Below are 23,446 nucleotides of genomic sequence, written 5' to 3' on the forward strand. Positions count from 1 at the left end.
GTTACTTAGCCTCCCTTATGCTAGTCTGGGTGCTGTGAACCCTAAAGGGGTACGAGTCAAAAGCAGACAGCCCCACCTCTAACAACTACCAATCACATCACAGGTCACAATGGCAGCAAAACATGAAGGAAAAGACTAACATACAAGCTTTAGAGAACAAAAAATTACTTCCTTTTTAGTCTGCTCTTCCTTCTGCTGAGGTGGGAAGAAACACCTGCAACTTCACTTCGGTCTTTCAGGATAAAGAGGTTCTTTGTGGGAGCAGCAGCAGATACAGAGCGCCCATGACACCTGACTTCACAAGTCACAGGCTTGGGCTTACAGAGAATGTAACACTTAGAGAAGCTCCAAGTAGGAGACAATACAGCAAAGCACCCATTCAACACTGCAATGGTTCTGAGTCTTTTTGTACACTACAGAGCACACAAAGCAAGTGCGACATTCCTCCACTCCATCTTGCGCGCAGCTAGCCTCTCAGCACAGACCCCAAGGATGGAGGAATCCAGGACACAGGAGGCTCTAGCAGCCCCTGGTGGTGTGGAGGTGAAGGGGAGCATACCTGCATGAGCTCTGCGCGCACTGGCTGAATGTGGTCATAGAGGAAATCGGGCTGCAGATTGTCCACACACAACTCCAGAGTTCTCAGTCCTTGGCTGACCAATGTCTGAGAGCCATTAAGTGCAGACACCAAGGGATCCATCAGCATGGGCAGGTAGGGCAGCAGAGAGCTGAGCCGCACAGGCACCGTAAGACACAGCTCCACGAAGAGGTCCTTCATGTGCTGCTTGTGCAGGCCACTCTGCAACATGTTCAGTCCTAAGAACCACAGCAGGAGGTCACTTCCTAACACGTGCCAAAGTCACCGAGGCACTGTGTGCCCTCATAAACCACTCTAAGAGTTCAACCTGCTAACTACATGCTTCTGGAGGGGCACAACAGGAGGCTGTAAATAATAACTATTAAGTCATGTATACACACACATACATATACACACACATTTTATTTTTTCCAAGGTAGGGTTTTTCTCTAGCTCGGGCTGACCTGGAGTTCACTATGTACTGTCAAGATGGCCTTCAAGGCACAGCAATCTTCTTACCTCTACCTCCCTAAGTGCTGGGATTAAATGCATGCGCCATCACTCCTGGATTGTGTTCTTTTTATTATTATTAAAAGATTTTAGTTATTTATTTATTTATTTATAAGCAGAGAAAAACAGAGAGAGAGTATAGGCACACCACAACAGGGCATCTAGCCACTGCAAGCAAACTCCAGATGCATGCACCACTTCGTGCTTCTGGCTGCATGTGGGTACTAGAGAACCAAACCTTGTTTATTAGGCATTGCAGGCAAGTACCTTAAGTGCTGAGCCATCAACTCCAGCCCCATGTTTTATTCTTATTACACCAAAAATCACTTTTAACATATCAAGTAGACTTTTTTCTTCTTTTTTTTTTAATTCTTATTTATTCATTTGCAAGCAGAGAGAGAGAGAGAATGGGCATGCCATGGCCTATAGCCACTGAAAATGAACTCCAGATGGATGTGCCCCTTGTGCATCTGGCTTATGTGGGTCCTAGGGAATAGAACCTGGGTCCTTAGGCTTCGCAGGCATCCACCTTAACCACAAGCCATCTCTCCAGCCCCCAAGTAGATGTTTTTTTAAGACTGGGTCTCAGGCTGGCCTCAAACTCACTATACTGCCAAGGATGACCTTAAAATCCCTCATGCTCCTGCCTCAACCTGGCTTTGATGATGTACTTTTCATTAGCACAAGTGAAAGATACAGATGGCAGCTTGTGTTCATCTCACATCTCAACATGATCTCACCTTGGAGGAGGTTTGGGAGGAGAGGCAAAAATTCCTGATACAGGAGATCGTGGCTCCCTCCGCCAATAGAGCGGAAGAGTGCGCGCAGCAGCAGGAAGTAGTTGTAGGGCTCCTTGGCAGTCTGGGCGAGCTCCATGGAGCTGTTCACTATCTTGTGCAGGTGAGGCTGTGCAGAGAAAGGCTGGTCAGTGAGCTGTGTAGGAGTTGGACCCCCTCCAGACTAGCGCAGACACTGCTGCCACCCCACAGCTGCAGGAGGGGTAAGTCTTCCCAACCTGTATTTGAATTCAATTCAATTTCTCAGCAATAAGTGGCTTTCCACCACTTTGGCTATGAAAGTAGCATTAAGTAGGTCCTTATGTTACTATACAGTTTTACTTTATTTTACTTTATTTTTTCGAGGTAGGGTCTCACTCTAGCCCAAGCTGACCTGGAATTCACTATGTAGTATCAGGCTGGCCTCAAACTCACATAGATCCTCCTATCTTTGCTTCACAAGTGCTGGGATTAAAGGCACATGCCACCACACCAGCTACTATAGTTTTAAGTAGGATGGCAAAAATTAAAATACTTAGAAGATATTGATTAAAGAGAACACAGTTACAATTACTTTGTATCTGAAAAAGAAAATAGAAGGCACATGGGGAAGGCAGTGAGGGAAGAAGATGAACTAGAACAAAGTATAAGTGCACACAGGTAAGAAAATGACATAATGAAAGCATCACTTTATATGCTAACTTAAATTAACTAAAGAAAGTAACAGGAGCCGGGCGTGGTGGCGCACGCCTTTAATCCCAGCACTCGGGAGGCAGAGGTAGGAGGATCGCCGAGAGTTCGAGGCCACCCTGAGACTACATAGTGAATTCCAGGTCAGCCTGAGCTAGAGTGAGACCCTACCTCGAAAAACCAAAAAAAAAAAAAAAAAAAAAAAGAAAGAAAGTAACAGGGCTAGAGAGGGCTTAGAGGTTCAGGTGCTTGCCTGCGAAGCCTAAGGGTTCGGTTCCCCAGTACCCATGTAAGCCAGATGCACAGTAGAGTTTACGCATCTGGAGTTTGTGGTGCCTGGACGCCCTAGAACACACATTCCTCCTCCCCATCCCCATTCTCTTTGCCTCTTTCTCTCAAACAAATAAAAAATATAAAAAATGAACATTTAAGAAAATAACTGAGTATATTCATTTCACATTACCACAAAAATAATACTGAGGTTTTATTTACTAAGACTATAAAACTGAAAAAAACTAAACTGTCATCTGAAGGACACACATTACTTGCATTTAACATCATCATTTGTTCATTTATTGATTTATATCCTCATACTAACCCTATGGAAAACATCTCCCTGTAGATACAAGCGGTGATGACATTTAACTTCCTACGGGAACCACAATGGTTCTGCCATGAGAAACTAAGGTATGTCCAGCTATTTGCTCTGCCACCTGCTACAATTACGAGACTACAAGATTCCATCAGCTAAGGACAGCCATCTGTAAGGCAATCTGTTCGTAATCATTTTTTCAACTATGTATTTGCATGTGTGTGAATGGGTTTGCCAGGGCCTCTTGCCACTGGAGAACATCAGACACAGGCATTTGTGCCACTTACTGCATCTGGCATAGGTGGGTGGCTTGAGAATTGAAACCAGGGCCAGCAGGCTTTACAAGCCAAGTGCTTCCTACTGAGCCATCTTCACAAGATTTAATTCCCAATCTTTTTTTAAAACAATTTTATTTATTTGAGACACAGAATGGGTACACTAGGGCTTCCAGGCACTGTAAACAAACTCCAAATGCATGCGCCCCCTTGTGCATCTGACTTATGTGGGCCCTGGGAAATTGAACCTGGGTCCTTTGGCTTTGCAGGCAAGTGCCTTAACCACTAAGCCATCTCTCCAGACCAATTCCTAATCTTTTCTTTTATTATTAAATTATATTTATTGAGGGAAGTGCAAAGCCAAGGAAAGGCACCCATGTGGCTAGAGATTCCACGTGGAGAGCCTGGGAAAAGTGTGGGGAAAAAAAAAAAAAAAAGTTTATTGAGTTCCTACCATGTGGGAAGCTGGAGGGGATAAAGAACCCATGCAGAGAACAAGGGCTAGGGAGCCCCCTCCCGGCTGGGCCAGGGCTAAGCCAAACCAAACTCACCCACTGCTCTATGTTCCCAAGTGATCAGAGAGCTAATTCCTATTCTTAATCTTAAGAAAGAAACAAACTGGTGAAAACTCTTAACAAAGTAAACAGCTGTTCCTAAAATGTGCTCAGAGAGAACACAGAAGGAACACATCCTGAGTAGTGGAGGTCACTGACAGGACTAGAATTATTATATGGCAAGCTCTGAATTAGTGATCTGAAAGATACAAAGACATTTTCTTCTCACTCTTGAAAATTTTTATCTTATTTATTTGCAAGCAGAGAGAGAGAAGGAGAGAGAATGGGCACATCACAACAACCTCCAGCTGCATGCATCATTTTGTGCATCTGGCTTTATGCAGGTACTAGGTAATAAAACTCAGGCCATTAGGCTTTGCAGGCAGGTGACTTAACTGTTAAGCCATTTCTGCAGCCCCCTCATCTAAATTTTTTACATCAAAAATATCACTAAGCCTAAGCTGGGCATGGTAGTCACACACCTTTAATCCCAGCACTTGGGAGGCAGAGGTAGGAGGATCGCCATGAATTCAAGGTCACCCTGGGACTACAGAGTGAATTCCAGGTCAGCCTGAGCTAGAGTAAGACCCTACCTCAAAAAAAAACAAAACATAATTAATAAAAAAAGAATTTAAACCAAAAAAAAAAAAAAAAAAACACACAAAACAGGGCTGGAGAGATGGATTAGCAGTTAAGCTCTTGCCTATGAAGCCTAAGGACCCCGATTTGAGGATCTATTCCCCAGGACCCACGTTAGCCAGATGCACAAAGGGGGCGCACACATCTGGAATTTGTTTGCAGTGGTTGGAGGTCATGGCGCGCCCATTCTCTCTATCTCCCCCTTTCTCTCTCTGTCTGTCGCTCTCAAATAAATAAATAAAAATAATTTTAAAAAATACTTTAAAATTTTTTCTTTTGCTGGGCATGGTGGCACACGCCTTTAATCCCAGCACTCGGGAGGCAGAGGTAGGAGGATCGCCATGAGTTCAAGGCTATCCTGAGACTACAGAGTTAATTCCAGGTCAGCCTGGACCAGAGTGAGACCCAACCTCGAAAAACCAAAAAAAAAAAAAAAAAAAAAATTTTCTTTAAAAAAAAAAAAAAATCACTAAGCCAGACATGGTAGTACACGCCTTTAATCCCAGCACTCAGAGGCAGAGTTAAGAGAATTGCCTGAGACAACACAGTGAATTCCAGGTGAGCCTGGGCTAGAGGAAGAACCTACCTCAAAAAAAAAAAAAAAAAAGAGGGGCTAGAGGCCCATGTCACCACCAGGCCTCACTTCTGAAATTTTTTTAATTTTTGTATATTTTTATTTATTTATTTGAGAGCAACAGACAAGACAAAGAGGCAGATAGAGAAAATGAGTGTGCCAAGGTCTCCAGCCACTGAAAACGAACTCCAGACACCAGACACATGAGCTCCCTGTGCATCTGGCTAATGCGCGTCCTAGGGAATCGAGCCTTGAACTGGGGTCTTTAGGCTTCACAGGCAAGAAATGAACAGCTAAGCAATCTCTCCAGCCTTCACTTCTGAAATTATTTTTTTAAATATACTTTTTTTTTAGTATTTATTTATTTATTTATTTATTTATTTATTTATTTATTTATTTATTTGAGAGTGACAGACACAGAGAGAAAGACAGATAGAAGGAGAGAGAGAGAATGGGCGCGCCAGGGCTTCCAGCCACTGCAAACGAACTCCAGACGCGTGCGCCCCCTTGTGCATCTGGCTAACGTGGGACCTGGGGAACTGAGCCTCGAACCGAGGTCCATAGGCTTCACAGGCGAGCACTTAACCGCTAAGCCATCTCTCCAGCCCCACTTCTGAAGTTTTTATACTAAGTTACCTGATAAATAAATTGAACACTGCTTTTAAACACATTCAATATTTTCCATACTTGGTCAAGTCAAATTCAAAGAGTATTTTACACATAGCTTGTGTCCGTGCAAAGAAGAGAACAGGAGGAATCCAAACACAGGCGCAGCTCACACCTAAGCAGTCTCACCTTCAGCATTTGCTCATTTTCAGCTGCAAACAGGGAGACTGAGCCAAAGACCAACTTAAACAGCTTGAGGTACAAGTTGGAGAGCTCCACGTTGGAGCCCATCTCTGGCAGACGATCCAGAAGATATTCCACTAGGATCGTGGCAAACAGAGCAGAGGTAGTAGGATTTGCCAAGAAAGAGTTGGCAACAATCTGTGAAAACAAGAAATGGTCGTGATGAAAATCATCCCTTCCCCAAGCAGCTTTAAGACAACATAATAAACGTTCCGAAAACATAAAATCAACCCTGTACCAATCAGACATCCCAAGTAATTTAAACTATCCCGCAAAGGAGTAAGCTTCAGAGCCCTTGCTGACCAGAGTACTTCCTCCAGTGCTCAGCCTGCTCTCCCCACTCACCCTCGACCCCAGGAGCCCAAGGCTCACACACGGTAACACTCAGAAAGGAGCTGCTGATCCAAGACATATGGATGATCTGAGAACGTTGTCAAACTAAGGCTGAATATGTCCTAATAGTTCTCTAAAACTGGCTACAGCTACATCCTTACAAACATCATTTTTAATTTTTTAAATTTATTTATTTGAGAGCGACAGACACAGAGAGAAAGACAGATAGAGGGAGAGAGAGAGAATGGGCGCGTCAGGGCCTCCAGCCTCTGCAAACGAACTCCAGACGCGTGCGCCCCCTTGTGCACCTGGCTAACATGGGACCTGGGGAACCGAGCCTCGAACCGGGTCCTTAGGCTTCACAGGCAAGCGCTTAACCGCTAAGCCATCTCTCCAGCCCTTGAACATCATTTTTAAAGTCCTCAAAGTAAGATAAATATACAAAGCATTCAATACATAAGCAAAAAAATTTAAACTACATGTCTAAAGAATGCAAAAAAGGAGTCACAGACCTGAAGAGCATAGTTTTTTGAGATTCTTTCTACCATATAAGGAACTGTGGTTTGAAAGATTTCCTTAAATGTTAACGCGTTCATCATGGTGAAGACACCAGCAAAGTGTTCTAACACCTCTTTCTCCTCCTTCATTCTGACGGTCTGGCAGTTGGCTACTCGAATGTACGTCTGTCCGTTTCCTGCTATCTGTACCTAGGATAGGAAGACCCACACAGACATTAGAACCAAGCTCCAGAACGTGTTCCACTATAGAAACATGACAACTACATAGGGCTGCAGGGATGGCTTAGCAGTGAAGGTGTTTGCCTGCAAAGCCAAAGGACCCAGGTTCGATTCCTCAGGACCCATGTTAGCCAGATGCACAAGGTGGCACACACATATGGAATTCGTTTGCAGCAGCTGGAGGCCCTGGCGCACCCATTCTCTCTCTGTCTCTCTCCCTCTCCCTCCCACCCTCTTTCTGTCAAAGAAATAAATAAAATAAAATATTTTAAAAAGGCACTGACTGAATGAGGTAAACTTAAAAACCTCAGGATTCCACTGCATTCTACACCCTCACCACACAAATGCACAAGAGACAACTATGATCAAGAACCTGTCAAGGGTCTAGGCTTAGCTCAGTGGTAGAACACACCTGAATCCCTGGACTCCATTCCTAGCACTACATAAACCAGGTGAGGTAGTACACACCTGTAATCCCAACAAGGCCACACAACAAAAGCCCATCCTGTCACGAGTCCCTCTTCCATAAGGGCAGGCCATCGCCTTACCTGATAAATATCCAAGGCCTGCATTGCATACTTCACAAGCTTTATGTAGATCTGAGTCTCTTTGGGTTGTAGCTGCTTGTTGGGAATGAACTGAGCTTCTGGAAGAAAGAACACATTGAGTTCATGCGAAGACAGTGCACTCGACTAAAAATGCTGCTTGTTTAAACAGTGCAAGAACAGAATTACCACCCGGCGCTTTACACGATGTGATGCCCCACGTGATCGTCTTCACGCCACAGACCAAGGTCTTCACCAGACTTCGGCAGTCTGTGACCTGGAATGTCTGCTTGTCTTCCTTGTCCTTCTCCCCTTGCTTCTCAAATGGAGGCACGGGGGCTGGGGTCACCGGAGTGGTCGGGGCTGGGGGCGGCGGGGGAGGAGGGGCAGGGGTGGGCACAGGGGCTGGGGAGGGTGCTGGGCCAGGGGCAGCAGGGGCAGTGGGCACCCCAGGCAGAGCTGCTTCCACAGCTCCTAGTTCAGACTGAGGCTTGCACTTCTTAAAAATGGCTGAAAGCTGGTACCGGGCAATGGTGTGGAACTTGAGAACAAAAACCTAATAGGAAGAGAAATTGGGAGGAGACAAAAGTATTAATTAATAGTGGGCTGGAGAGATGGCATAGCGGTTAAGGCACTTGCCTGTAAAGCCTAAAGACCCAGGTTCCATTCCCCAGAACCCATGTGAGCCAGATGCACATGGTGGTGCACACATCTGTAGTTCATATGCACTGGCTAAAGGCCCTGGCATGCCCTTCTCTCTCAAATAAAAAAGTTTTTAAAATGTTATTAAGGGCTGGAGTGATGGCTTAGTAGTTAAGGTGTTTGCCTGCAAAGCCAAAGGACCCAGGTTCAATTCCCTAGGAACCACATTAGTCAGATGCACAAGGGGCACATGCATCTGGAGTTTGTTTACACTAGCTGGAGGCCCTGGCGCACCCATTTTTTCTTTCTCTCTCTCCCCGCCTTTCTCTATCAAATAAATAAATAAAAATAAAATATTGAAAATATTAATACCAAGCCTTTAAACTCAGCACTCAGGAGGCAGAGGTAGGAGGATCACTGTGAGTTTGAGGCCACCTTCAGACTACATAGTGAATACCAGATCAGCCTGAGCTAGAGCAAGACCCTACCTCAAAAACCAAAACAAAAAATGTTATTAACAACAACAACAAAAAAAAAGTTAAGTGTTGCTGGGCATGGTGGAGCACGCCTTTAATCCCAGCACTTGGGAGACAGAGGTAGTAAAGGAATCAGGAACCAGATGGGTGCCATGACAGGCTTCAGAGTCCTTGGTAGTCCTAAGTTTCTGTTTCCCGGCAAGGTCTAACTTTTTATTTTCTGGTAAGGGTGGATTTAACAGTTACTAGAAACTGATTATGCCATACATTCCTGCAGTCATAGATAAGTTCAATTCCCCTAGCCCCAGCCCACCAGCTTTGCCTGCCAAAATCCTAAACCAATCAGAAGAGTACAAGTGCAGTAACTGTTTTAATCAACCAATCATGTACCCATCCCCTTCTTCTATGTTCAAATCCCTATAAAAACCCTACCCTCCCACTACTCAGGGCTCTTACAGATCCATTGCGTTGGTGAAGTCAAGAGACCAAGCTTAAGCCCGAAATAAAAGCTCCTTGCCCTTGCATACATGTTTGGTTCTCCTTGGTGGTCACTGGGGGTGCCAAGAACTGGACATAACAGTAGGAGGATCGTCATGAGTTCATGGCCACTCTGAGGCTCTATGGTGAATTCCAGGTCAGCTTGGGCAAGAGTAAGGCCCTACCTCCAAAAAAAAAAAAAGCCAGATGTGCAGTGGTGGCACATGCCTTTAATCCCAACATGTGGGAGGCTAAGGTAAAAGGATCGTCTTGAGCTCAAGGTCACCCTGAAACTACATAGTGAATTCCAGATCAGCCTGGACTAGAGTAAGACTCTACCTCAAAAAATAAATAAATAAATAAATAAATAAATAGTTATTAATTAATAAAGTTAGTAGGGGCTAGGAAGATGGCTCAGCAGTTAAAGGCACCTGCTTGTAAATTATAAAACCAGCTAGCCTGGGTTTAACTTTCTAGTACCACATAAAGCCAAATGCACAAAGTGCACTACAACTGGAATTCATTTGCAGTGGCTAGAGGCCCTGACATTCCCATTCATTCATATTCATTCTCTTTCTCATTCCTTACCTCTCTCTCTGTTTTTCTTTCTGTTTTGTTTTTAAGTTCATAGAGCTGGGAAGATGGCTCAGCACTTGTGCTTGTTTGTAAGCTTGCTAGTCTACCTTTAACTCCCCAGTGAAGGGTTAGTAGCCTTCTCTGAAAACTAGAGGGAACTAAAGAGTTAATAATGATTCTAAACTAGCAGGCAATGAAGAAGTCATATAGGCATTCTACCTCATTAAGTCTGGCACCTTCCCTGATCTAGGCCCCTTAGCCTAGCTGACCTTGAAGGACCAGAGACCATCTGAATAGCCTCCCTCAGACATCCCTGGCTAAAGACGCCTATTCTGAACAAGGACACAAACACTACCACTGCACCTGGTCCGGTCTATTTCTTAGGATCCTCCTTACAATTCTGAACCCCAGCCTGGCTCAGTGCTTCAGCCTTCATCCACGGGAAGGCTCCTGGCCCTCGCTGTTTCAATAAACTGTCTTTCTGTAGAGATCAACTTGGTGTTCTCTTGTGCTTTTCTCTTACATTTTCCTAACACCCAGCACCTACAGAAAGCTGGGCAAAAAGTAGTGCATGCCTCTGTGCGCCCAACATGCCTCAGGTAATGGGAGGCAGAGCCAGAAGCCCACAGCCAGCTAGTGACATACACCTTCAGGCTGGGAAGGGTGGGGGATTTCAAGAAAGATCTGGTCTCGAGCAGGGTGGAAGGAAGATGAATGCCAAGGTTGTCCTCAGACCTCCACATGCATGTGGTAGTACACACATACACACTGTAAACACCCACACAGGCAAAAGCTAATATAAGGTGGGCGTGGTGGCTCATGCCTTTTTTCCTAGCACAGAGGTAGGAGGATCACCCTGAGTTCAAGGCCACCCTGAGACTATATAGTGAATTCCAGCTCAGCCTGGGCTAGAGTAAGACACTACCTCAAAAAAATAAAAAACAAGATAAATAAATAGTTATTAATTAAAAGTTAGTAGGGTGAGACCCTACCTCAGAAAACACACAAAGAAAGAAGGAAAAGGAAAAGAAAACATGCTGTATGCGTTCTCTGTTCATATTTGTTCTATAGGTAAAGTGTGGCTCAGGAAAGTGACAAGCCCAATGAGCAGGGCCCAGATTTGACCCAGGACTGCTGGAATCACCCCTCCCAGGCCAGACTCACAACCACCTCAGGAGCCACCTCTTACCCCTTGCCTAGATACCTACTGGGATCTGTCCCCAGAGATGCTGAGGCTGGACTTCCAGGTGCTTTCGTCGCTCACCTAGATACCCACTGTACTATCCCCGAGATGCTCAAAGCTGGGTCTTTCAAGTATCTTCCAGGAACATGCCACAAGCTCTCAAATCCTTCAGAGGACCCTACACGGCAGGACCTAGCTACCCACTGGACTGTGTGTGCCCAGAGATGCTGAGGCTGGTCTTCCAGGAGCATGGAAGTACTTTCACAGCCATTCTCTCAGCTCTGAGGAGTCCAACACCGCAGATGCTCTGCTTACTCCTTGGCAGAGAAGAAATATGCCCAGAAGAGAAAGCAGCTCACCTAAGCAGGCTTGGCTGGCGGCAAGGGGAGCCAGGACAGGAACCCAGTTGGTCCAATTCCTGGGGCCACGCTCAGCAGCCAGACAAGTGCACACACCTGTGAGGAAAGCGCTTGCCTCTGCTTAGCAATGCTCAAGATGAATCAAGGCAAAAAGCAGATGCTGCCCCATACCCGCAGAGCCAGTACCTCCAGCATCCGCATCAACACGTCTCTCCCATTGCCGCTCTCCTGCTCGCTCTTGGAGCGGATGCAGTCCACAAGGTTCAGCAGGAGCTTGCAGGACATGGTTTGGATGCTGCTAGGCAGAGACTCATCATCGATGTTCTTAGCAAAGAGCTGGACAGCGAGGGAGAGGTCACTGAGTGGCAGGTGCTGGCGAACGTGGTGCACAAGGTCAGCCAGTGTACTATAGGCGAGGGGCCTGCGGAAAGAGCCCAGTGATTATTGCTATAGCCCCCCAGGGACGTCACTGTCGGCTCTAGGAGTGCCAGCACCAGGACTGGGCCACTAAGTGACCCCTCCACTGCCCTCGTCATTGTCCCAGCTGCAGGAGTAGGAGTTCCGAGTCTTCTCATGATGCTTCCTTCTGCCTTACTTTGCTTTGAACTTGAGTTAAAAGGCTAACAAACACAGGCAGGCATGGCTAACCTGAGGAGAAACATCAGCCAGCCTGGTCATGCATTTGTAGCCTAGAACTCCTGATAGTCAAATAAAAATACACCTTCTGGGCTGGAGAGATGGCTTAGCACTTAGGGCACTTGCCTGCAAAGCATAAGGACCCAGGATTTGACTCCCCAGTACCCACGTAAGCCAGGTGCATATAGTGACCCACATATCTGGGGTTCATTTGCAGTAACTAGAGGTTCTAGTGCACCCATTCTATTTGCTCTCTCTCAAATTAATTAATTAAAATAAAGGCACAAAAATCAACCTAAGTTGCTGCTACTCTAAAGGCAAATGGTGAGTCCAGGCCCAAAAGACGGCGTTTGTCGGAGCACTAGTTCCACTACATGTCAATCACTGCTGGCCCTGGCTTTTAAACCAGCCAGGTACCATGTTTCTACTCATGTACCTTAGAGTCTCGCGTGCAGTATATCCTGAGCCAATCAATATGGACTCATCAAATAGCTTGTCCATGCACGGAATGAACTCTAGAATCAAACACACATGGAGGTCACTGTTAAGATCAAGTACACATTGTTACCACAGATTTCACAGCAGTCAGTCTGCAGCTGCTTAAGCAAAGAAAACAGGCAAAGGAGAGACCAGAGCAGAGCGTGGTGGCGCACGTTAATCCCAGCACTTAGGAGGCAGAGGTAGGAGGATCCCTGTGAGTTCAAGGCCACCCTGACATTACATAGTGAATTCCAGGCCAGCCTGGACTAGAGTAAAACCCTACCTTGAACCCCCACCCCCCAAAAAAAGAAGAGGAGAAAGGTATTTGTTCTGCCTTAGAATACAGCACAGGCTCTGCTGGACATGCAAATTACCTGTCCCAACAATACACTCAGTCATGTTTAATGTTAAATAATTGACCTCTTGCCTGGTGTGGTAGCGCATGCCTTTAATCCCAACAGTCAGGTGGCAGAGATAGGAGGATCACTGTGAATTTGAGGCCACCCAAGACTACATAGTGAATTCCAAGTCAGCCTAGACTAGAATGAAACCCTACTTCGAAAAACCAAAAAAACAAAACAAACAACAACAACAAAAAAAGAATTGGAGCTGGGCGTGGTGGCGCACGCCCTTAATCCCAGCACTTGGGAGGCAGAGGTATGGGGATTGCTGTGAGTTCAAGGCCACCCTGAGACTCCATAGTGAATTCCAGGTCAGCCTGGGCTAGAGTGAGACCCTACCTCGGAAAAAAAAACAAACAAAAAGAAAAAAAGAATTGACTTCTTGGGCTTAGCGGCTAAGGTGCATGCCTGCGAAACCTAAGGAGCCAAGTTTGATTCTCCAAGTCCCACGTAAGGCAGAAGCACATGGTGTTGCATGCACCTGGAGTTCATTTGCAGTGGCTAGAGGCTCTGGCACGCCCATTCTCACTCTCTCTTTCTCTCCCCCACCCCTCTGTCTGTCTGTAATAAGTAAATAAAAATAAATCTTAAAAAGTATTAACTTCTTAAGAATAAGAAAGACATGTATCCAACAGGACAGTCAGGTTCTGGAACAAGCCTGACATATAGCCACCTTGTGAAGTTGGGTAAAGTACACTTTCACCAGCAAACAGCTACAGAGAACCAGACACATGAAAGAAACGCACACCCTATAGACACACGCTTTGTTTCTGACCAACTCCTAAAGCCAGGCAGTATCAGAAGTGCCAGCATCAAGCAGCCTCTTCTGAGTTCTGAGTCAGAGGGGACATGTGGCCAAAAGCAAGAGGCACATAAAAATAAATAAATAAATAAATAAATAAATAAATAAATAAATAAATAAGTAAATAAGATCCAAACACCCAAAATGGAAAAACCAGGGGAGGGTGTTGCAGTCAGTTTCACATTGCTGGCAGAAATCACCCAATCAAGAGTAGATTGTGGGAAAAAGAGGTTTATTTTGGCTTACAGCTTGAGGGGAAGCTCCACGATGGCAGGGAAAACGATGGCATGAGCAGAAGGTGGACATCACCCCCTGGCCAACATAAGGTGTACCATAGCAACAGGAAAGTGTGCCAAACACTAGCAAGGAGAGACTGGCTATAACACCCATAAGCCCGCCCCCAACAATACACTCCCTCCAGGAGGCACTAATTCCCAAATCTCTATCAGCTGAGGAAACTACCATCCAGAACACCTAAATTTATGGGGAACACCTGAATCAAACTACCACAGAGGGTGAATAAAAACTCAGTTTAGGGCTGGAGAGATAGCTTAGCGGTTAAGCGCTTGCCTGTGAAGCCTAAGGACCCCAGTTCGAGGCTCAGTTCCCCAGGTCCCATGTTAGCCAGGTGCACAAGGGGGCGCACGCGTCTGGAGTTCGTTTGCAGAGGCTGGAAGCCCTGGCACGCCCATTCTCTCTCTCTCCCTCTATCTGTCTTTCTCTCTGTGTCTGTCGCTCTCAAATAAAATAAATAAAAAATGAACAAAAAATATTTTAAAAAAAACCTCAGTTTAAACACAGAAGTCACAAAAAAAAAACTGATCTGCACAGCCACTGGCTTCCATAGCCTCTCCATTTCCAAAGCCAGAATCTTGAGAATACTGCACTATGTTAATCTGGTTGTCCCAATCCTCTGGCACTTCAGAAATGAGTGCATTTTTGATGTTTCAGATGCAAAAATAAATAAGTAAATAGAAGAAGAGGATAAAGAAAAGTTTCGTGGATGGCAAAATTCCAACTTATATATATTTTTACACATGATAATTATGGTTAAGGTTTAACAAGTGTTTGTTTATTTCAGAGAAAGAGATAGAGGCAGATAGAATGGGCACACCAGAGCATCCAGCCACTGCAAACAAACTCCAGACACATGTGCCATCTTGTGAATCTGGCTTACACAGGAATTAAACCAGGGTCCTTAGATTTCACAAATGTTGCAGTCAGGTTCACAATACTGACAGAAAACACCTGATCAAGAACAGTTTGTGAAAGCCGGGCATGGTGGCGCACGCCTTTAATCCCAGCACTCGGGAGGCAGAGGAAGGAGGATCGCCATGAGTTCGAGGCCACCCTGAGACTACAGAGTTAATTCCAGGTCAGCCTTGACCAGAGTGAGACCCTACCTCGGAAAAAAAAAAAAAAAAAAAAACAAAACAGTTTGTGTAAAAAAAGGATTTATTTTGGATTACAAACTCAAGGGGAAGCTCCATGATGGCAGGGAGAAAAGATGGCATGAGCAGGTGGACATCACCCTCTTACTCACATATGTGGACAACAGGAACAAGAGAGTGTGCCAAACACTGTCATGGGGAAACTGGCTATAACACCCATAAGCCCACGTCCAACAATACACCATCTCCAAGAGGACTCAATTCCCAAATTGCCATTAGCTGGAGACCTAAACATTCAGAACACATATGGTTTTTTTTTTTTTTTTTTTTTTTTTTTGGTTTTTCGAGGTAGGGTCTCACTCTAGCCCAGGCTGACCTGGAATTCACTATGGAGTCTCAGGGTGGCCTCGAACTCACAACGATCCTCCTACCTCTGCCTCCTGAGTGCTGGGATTAAAGGCGTGCGCCACCACGCCCGGCTCAGAACACATATGTTTATGGGGGACACCTGAATCAAACCACAACAGGCAAGCATCGTTAACCGCTAAGCCATCGTTCCAGCCCCAAGAGTCTTGTTTTGAGACAAGTCTGACTCTGTAAGACCAGGCTGGCCTTAAATTTATAGCAATCCTCCTGTCTCAGCTACCCAAATGATGGGATCACAGGTGTGAGCCAGTAAATCTGGTTCTTTCATGTTTGTTTTGGTTTCTTTGAAGCAGTGTCTCACCTGGAACTCACTCTGTAGCCCAGGCTACACACCTTTTTGTTTGTTTTATGTTTATTTATTTGAAAGTGACAGACACAGAAAGAGGCAGAGAGAGAGAATGGACATGCCAGGGCCTCCAGCCACTGCAAACGAACTCCAGACACATGTGCCCCCTTGTGCATCTGGCTAATGTGGGTCCTGGGGAATCGAGCCTCGAACCAGGGTCCTTAGGCTTCACAGGCAAGTGCTTAACCACTAAGCCATCTCTCCAACCCCAGGTTACACACCTTTAATGCCAGCACTCGAGAGGCAAACTGGGAGGATAACTGTGAGTTCAAGGCCACCTGAGTCTACATAGGGAATTCCAGGACAGCCTGGGTTGGAGGAACACCTTACCCTAAAAACAAAAACAGGAGCTGCAGAGATAGCTTAGCAGTTAAAGCGCTTGCTTTCAAAGATAAAGGAGCCAGGTTCAAGTACCCAGGACCCACATAAGCCAGATGCACAAGTTGACACAATGACTGGAGTTCCTGGTGCACCCACGCATATTCTCTGTCTCTCAAATAAATATCAAAAAAAAAAAAAAAAAAGAGTGTGCCGTCACACCCAGCTTTATTTGCATGACTCTTATGGGAGTCTGCAAGTGTTCCTTACTGTCATCTTTTATCATTGCCCACACAAGCCCAGGAACTACTACAGGCTTCAAAATACACTCTTAGACTGCCATGTTTTTAAAAAGCCAATCATGGGCTGGAGAGATGGCTTAGTGGTTAAGGCACTTGCCTGTGAAGCCTAAGGACCCAGGATCGATTTCCCAATAATACCCACGTAAACCAGATGCACAAGGTGGCACATGTCTGGAGTTCATCTGCAGTGGCTAGAGGGCCCAGCGCACCCATTCTCTTTCTCTCTCTCTCCCTCTCTCAAATAAATAAGAGCTGGAGAGATGGTTTAGCGATTATGGAACTTGCTTACAAAGCCACAGGACCCAGGTTTGATTCCCCAGAACCCATATAAGCCCAAGGTGGCACGTGTCTGGAGTTTGTTTGCAGCAGCTAGAGGCCTTGATGTGCCTATTCTCTCTTTATCTCCTTTTGTCTCTTATTCTCGCAAATAAACATTATTTTTTTCCGAGGCAGGGTTTTACTCTGGCCCAGGCTGACCTGGAATGAACAATGTAGTCTCAGGGTGGCCTTGAACTCATGGCAATCCTCCTAACTCTGCCTCCCAAGTGCTGGGATTAAAGGCGTGCACCACCATGCCTGGCTTTTTAAAAAATTTTTGGAGGTAGGGTCTCACTCTAGCCCAGGCTGATCTGGAATTCACTAGGTAGTCTCAGGGTGGCCTCGAACTCATGGCGATCCTCCTACCAGCCTCCCAAGTGTTGGGACTAAAGGTGTGTGCCACCTCGCCTGGAAAAAAATTTTTTTTTAATTATAAGCCAATTATTAAAGAGCCCCCACACATACACCCAAAAAGAAAGGCAGTCTGTAAACACTGCATTCAACAATCTAAGGCTAAAACCAGAGGAGAGCAGCTGGGCAAGCCGCAGTTTTGGTGAGCTCGAGCTGCTGTTAATAGACTGGCATCGGCTCTCTGACCCACAGAAGGCTGGCCTGTGCAGGGACGAACAAGGCGATGTGAGAAGCGTGAGAACCACATGGCCACAAGTGGAACCTCCTGCCACCTACAGCTCCACAGGAAGTTCCAAACCCTGCCTACTCTGACGGCAGACCTAGAAATGCACTCAGAATGGTACTTGAGGCATAGCTCATTCACTCATTAAGCCAATCAATAAACCTTTAGTGATCTTCACTAAGTAAGTGGGATGCAGCTTGAACCTAAAATTTTGAATGTGTTAAGTATCTTAAATCTTTAACACTTATCAATATTATTGATAGAAAAAGCATACTCACCGGGCATAGTGGCACACACCTTTAATCCCAGCACTTGAGAGGAAGAGGTAGGAGGATCGCTGTGAGTTCAAGGCTACCCTGAGACTACATAGTGAATTTCAGGTCAGCCTGGGCTACAGTGAAACCCTTCCTCAAAAAACAAAAAGAAAGCCAGGCGTGGTGGCACACGCCTTTAAACCCAGCACTCAGGATGCAGAGATAGGAGAGGAGGATCACCGTGAGTTCAAAGCCACCCTGAGACTACACAGTGAATTCCAGGTCAGCTGGACTACTATGAGACCCTATTTGTAATTTTGCAGTCAAAGTAAGAAAAATACTAAGACACACCACAAAGCCTGCCCCATCACTGAGCTCCAGCCACAAAGACGGCAGCAGCTCCACCCCCGGGCCCTCAGCCTCCAAAGGAAAGGCGGCCTTACGGTTCCTCAGCTCGGTGGTGAGGATGTGCTTTGCAGCTATCAGAAGCTCCTTCCTGAGGTGTGCGGTCTCCGCTGGACAATTCGAAAGGAGCTGCAGCATGCCTTTGACCATCTGCTGAGAGTACTTGGTCACCAGCTCCTGTCACAACAATGAGGCAGTTACGCACTGGGGATGAGAAAAGCCCACTTCTCCCCAAGGGGAACAGGGCTACCAAACATGTAATGTCCAAAGAGGCTGTGATGCGCACACATGGATGAGCCCGACACAAGCTTGAACTGACATTCGGGATAAAGCAAGGCCACATTTACAGCCATCTACTTACAGGGGGTATAGGATACGGTCATTACCTTTTCCTAACTGTTTACAAATCTCAACAGTAAGTATGCATCAATTCCTTACTGGAAGGTAAATAAATACTAACAAGTGTTTAGCAAGTAAACTCTACTTAAATTGTCCCATTAGTGCAAGTTGTGAGCAACAACAGTGATGACGCTAATGCTTACGTCATAATAAAGCTATTTAAATAAGCAAAAGAAAAAAAAAAAGGAATAGAGCCGGGCGTGGTGGTGCACACCTTTAAGCCCAGCACTCGGGAGGCAGAGGTAGGAGGACTGCTGTGAGTTCGAGGCCACCCTGAGACTCCATAATGAATTTCAGGTCAGCCTGGGCTAGAGCAAGACCCTCCCTCAGAAAAAAAAAAAAAAAGGAACAGCCCAATGTCCACCCACTGGAAAACAGATAGCATCATAGTAAAGCATACATACAATGGAATTCTGCTGCTAGGACCTGAAATGTGCCAACCATTCTATAAATTTACACAATAATGTGCTAACACCCAAAGTGATAGTGCCTGGGCGAGGGTCTTTTGGAGGTAAAGTTGGCACAGGCCTTTATTCCAGCCCTCAAGAAGCAGAAGTAGGAACAGCGCCATGAGTTCAAGGCCACCCTGAGACAACATAGTGAATTACATACCAACATGGGCTACAATGAGACCCTACCAAAAAAAAAAAAAAAAAACAACAAAAAAGTAGAATAAATACTGCCAAGTATTTCATTCCTGATGGGTGACTCAGCATTCCTGTCAGACTCCACAAACTACAAGACTGTACAGTTGCTTCCATTTACAGAACAAAGGTTTGTCAGGGAATGGGAGATACAAGGGAGAAATTGACTAGAAATGTCCATGAACAAATGTCGAGGGTGATGGCAATGTCTTGCATGTTCCTGTGTCAGTAGTTATTAGCTGAAAGCCACTGTCAATTCAAAGAGGTGTACACTCATAGAAGGTAAATTTTATTGTATGTAAAACAGACCAAAACCAAAATCAGCAAACTTACCTGGTAAATTCTGATGATATAGGCTAAAAATGACAGAGTTTTAATCTGTGCAGCAATGAAGTCCGCATACAGCTCCTTGTTGTAAAGCTTATGCTGCCTGTGGGGGATGAAAGGAAATTAACAATATTAGCTCTCACGCTTTAGGTGAGGTTAAAATTAAATGCCTATGACAGCTGCTAAACCCTGAAGTCTATTTCCTCACAGACCTGACAAACACAGCAACACATAAATGCATCCAGAGTCTTATGCCATTTCAACTAACATAAAAGAAGAGCGAAAGGCCCAAACCAAACTGTCCCACATCAGTCATTCGGTTGATTCCACATAACCACCCTAGACTGATCCACAGTCCGACACAGAGAATAGAAGGGCACCTATGTGCTAGGCAGAGGCCCAGTGCTGAGCCTGGGGGTTGTTAGAGATGACTCAGGCAGATAGGCCCAAGTCAGGAGAGAGTCACTGAAGCTCTAAGAGGAATGGCAGCAGTACGGACACAGCTGGCCCACTTCTCGGACAGAGGACGAGACACAGGACGTGAAGAACGCTCTAGCAGTCTTTCTGAAAGAACAGCCAGAACAAATGCCTGCAGGTGAGAGGCTTGGCTACCACTATTGTGAAATCAGTAATGCCCAGAGCAAGCAAAACTTCTCAACACACCACCTAACCGAAACCAACTCATTATGACCTATCTTCCATAGAAAGACCTAAAGTAACAGCAACGAGTATTAAAAAGTCAAAATGCATTTGATTTTACTAAAATGCACATGTTCCTAAATCTGAATTTTTAAATATTTTATTTATTTGAGAGAGAGAGAAAGAGAGAGAGAGAATGGGTATGCCAGGGTCTCTAGCCACTGCCAACGAACTCCAAATGCATACACCACCTTGTGCATATGGCTTATGTGGGTACTGGGGAATTGAACCTGGGTCTTTAGGCTTCACAGGCAAGCACTTTAACCACTAAGCCATTTCTCCAGCCCCCTCTCGTCTTAAGGATGAGAGCCAGTGTATTTATTGTCAGTTGAAAAGAACTGTAGCAGTTGACAATGCCACTATCCAAAGAACTCTCACCTGGCTTGTGCAGATACCTGGATTGCAATCGTATTCATGATCAAGGGCACGAACTCCGCAACAACGTTGTGGATGTTCAGTTTGTACAACTAGAAGGAAGCACAGTGGTTTCACGCTTTGACAATGGGCTGAAACACAACAGGTACAGCAGAAACACTGCGGGACTCACTGTGCACTGGCGTGCTTCAAGTGCACCCTGTTTCCTTCAGGAACCACACAGAACTTTCTCTCACGAAAAGCCAACACCCCACCCAGAACTAACAAGCGGTGGACATACCTGGTACATCAATACAACAATAATGGGTAATTCTGCCAACACTTTGAGCGAAAGTGATCCTCTTGGAATGATGGAGTGCTGCAAGTTTCAGAAAGACATGACTGTGGTTATTTCTGTGGCATTTAAAGAGCCCCAGCCGGTTTCCTAAACATCACCACAATGGATAGACACACTGACATAGCCTACATAGTGAATTCCAAATTTACCTGGGCTACAGTGAGACCCTACCTGGATAAAAAAGAAAAAAGACATCCTGACCATCCAATCCAGCATAAGCTGAAACATCCTGTGTCAAGAAGACCAATAAAGCATTCTTTCTTTGTTTTGTGGTGTTTGTGTTGTTTTGCTTTGGCTTTCAAGGAAGCCTCACTCTAACCCAGGCTGATCTAGGATTCACTATATACTCACAGCTATCTCTGCCTCCTGAGTACTGGGATTAAAGTGTGTACCACCACCCCTGGGAAAAATAAAGCATTATTTTTTAATATTTTTATTTATTTATTTGCAAGCAGAAAGAGAATGAGTGCACCAGCCACTGCAAACAAACTCCAGATGCATATGCCACTTTGTACATGTGGCTTTACATGGGTACTGGGGAGTGAAACCCATCTGATAGTCTTTGCAGGCAAACTCCTTAACCACTGAGCCATCTCTCCAACCCTTATAAAGCATTTTTAACTCACTTCTAGGAAGTCAGAATACAGGATAAATATGTGTCCCTACAACAGACACCAGGATATGACACATTTCCTGAGGACGGTACCAGCCTTCACAAATCCCACAAGATTTATAGATTATAGGAGTTTTGAGCAAAGGTTCATGAACCTTTCTAAACTCAGAAAACCTAAGGCCAGGCGTGGTGGTGCATGCCTTTGCTCCCACCACTCAGGAGGCAGAGGTCAGTAAAGAACAGTAAATGAGGGAAACACCCACCGTTCGAGTCTCACTGTCCTCGCGCTCGGGATTGACTTTCACAGCAATTGTTGTGATCATACCAACCACTTCTGGGGGGGGCACTGTGTTCTCGGGGATCACCTGAGGGTTCTCAAAGTAGCGGTTCTACACACAAAAAGAACAACGTGTCCAATTCACAGTATGCCTGCTTATGTTCGATACTCCCATTCTGAAATTAGCACACACCTCCCAATAACCTCTTCAACCAAACTGTTCTCAGTTCCCTTGGGGATAGGAAACACTAATAGACAATATAGCTAATAATACATAATAATAATGGGTAATTAATTCAAACTATAGTTAGAACATACCACTACTTTTGGAAGCTCCTTGTAAATCTGTTTCACAAAATCCAAAAAATGATGAATCTAAAAGAGACACTTATTGTAAGAACATATTTACACACAGACAATGTTTGTAGTAAAAAGCTTTGTTTTAGACATGGTGGTGCACACTTTTAATCCCAGCACTTGTGAGGTAGGATGATCACCATGAGTTCAAGGCCACCCTGAGACTACAGAGTGAATTCCAGCTCAGCCTGGACTAGACTGAGACCCTACCTCGAAAAACAAATAACCAACCAACCAAAAAAAAAAAAAAAAAAAAATCTTATTTAGGGCTGAAGAGTTGGCTTAGTGGTTAAGGCCCCTGCTTGCAAAGCCAAAGGACCCAGGTTCGATTCCCCAGGACCCACATAAGCCAGATACAAGGTGGCACAGGCATCTGGAGTTCGTTTGCAATGGCTGGAAGCCCTGGCACACCCATTCTCTCTCTCTCTTTCAAGTAAGTAAAAACAAAACATTTTTAAGAAACTTTATTTTATGATGGGGAAATGCTGACATGCACTGCGGGGGAAAGGACTGTGGCGTGACTACGATCGGTCGTATCACCATCATGGGGATAATGAACACAAGGAGAGAGAAATCACCTCGCTCCTACGCATTGCCAAAGATGGTCACAGCTCTGTCTTGTGGCTTGATGCTTTGATTCTCAAGTCATTTACATGCTCTCTTTATTCTGATCAACACTAACTGCTTACTATGCAGACAAGTACCAGAGAACTGACTCCAAGAGGCCACAGGCTCACCAGCATCACTCAGCTGACCCCCACCTGAGCCATCACCCAACACAAAAGCACTGGAGCCCTCTGGCCCACTACAAATGCAAACACTGTAAGAGTCTAGATGGACTGTCCAGTAACATTAGCTAAATGTTTCAACTATCGAACAAATTCAGTATAATATTGGTCTATATGTATGTTTTTAAAGTCACTGGTCAAAACAAAACCAAAAAAAGGTCACTGGTGAATTTAAAGAATTCCCCCAACTTCAGCTATGTTTTACATTAACAGCAGGACTTTCATGATGTCAACTTTAAAGCAGCTACCTTTTACCCAGCAGAAGTAACTCACTGACACGTCATAAATTGTATAAACAAAAGCAACTTACCTCTTGTGTGATTGGTGGCCTGAACTGTTTGTGTAGCTCAATAATTATTCTTAGACAAATAAGAACATTTTCTTCATTTTCCGTCTTTAAAAAAAAAGCATTAAAAATGTTATACCTCTGAAAACATTTTAGTCTCAAAATTAAAGACTAATTTTTCAACCACTGTCTTGAAATACACCCTCCACCAGCCAAATCATATTTGCTGAAAACTCATAAGCCCCAAAACTCAGTAATCCCACACAG

At 45.0% G+C, this 23,446-nt stretch overlaps 1 protein-coding gene across 15 annotated transcripts in view; it reads right to left on the minus strand.

Annotated features, from left to right (window-relative positions):
* The window catches only part of LOC101600918 (transformation/transcription domain associated protein), a 114,606-nt gene that overhangs the window by 79,183 nt on the left and 11,977 nt on the right, over positions 1 to 23,446 (minus strand). For 12 of the 15 annotated variants that reach the window (XM_045143420.1, XM_045143425.1, XM_045143421.1 and 9 more), the window contains exons 6-20: positions 23,204 to 23,287; positions 22,067 to 22,123; positions 21,735 to 21,860; positions 20,802 to 20,879; positions 20,525 to 20,613; positions 19,454 to 19,550; positions 18,116 to 18,254; positions 12,437 to 12,515; positions 11,551 to 11,785; positions 7,841 to 8,207; positions 7,655 to 7,752; positions 6,882 to 7,076; positions 5,983 to 6,174; positions 1,828 to 1,993; positions 560 to 816 (exon numbers count right to left, since the gene is read on the minus strand). In XM_045143420.1, the coding sequence (XP_044999355.1) occupies positions 560 to 816; positions 1,828 to 1,993; positions 5,983 to 6,174; positions 6,882 to 7,076; positions 7,655 to 7,752; positions 7,841 to 8,207; positions 11,551 to 11,785; positions 12,437 to 12,515; positions 18,116 to 18,254; positions 19,454 to 19,550; positions 20,525 to 20,613; positions 20,802 to 20,879; positions 21,735 to 21,860; positions 22,067 to 22,123; positions 23,204 to 23,287 (2,259 nt within the window). The remainder of the gene's footprint in view (positions 1 to 559; positions 817 to 1,827; positions 1,994 to 5,982; positions 6,175 to 6,881; positions 7,077 to 7,654; positions 7,753 to 7,840; positions 8,208 to 11,550; positions 11,786 to 12,436; positions 12,516 to 18,115; positions 18,255 to 19,453; positions 19,551 to 20,524; positions 20,614 to 20,801; positions 20,880 to 21,734; positions 21,861 to 22,066; positions 22,124 to 23,203; positions 23,288 to 23,446) is intronic. The other 3 variants (XM_045143422.1, XM_045143432.1, XM_045143430.1) reach the window with 1 other exon arrangement.

The sequence above is a fragment of the Jaculus jaculus genome, chromosome 2 (assembly GCF_020740685.1).
Source record: "Jaculus jaculus isolate mJacJac1 chromosome 2, mJacJac1.mat.Y.cur, whole genome shotgun sequence".
NCBI lineage: Eukaryota > Metazoa > Chordata > Mammalia > Rodentia > Dipodidae > Jaculus > Jaculus jaculus.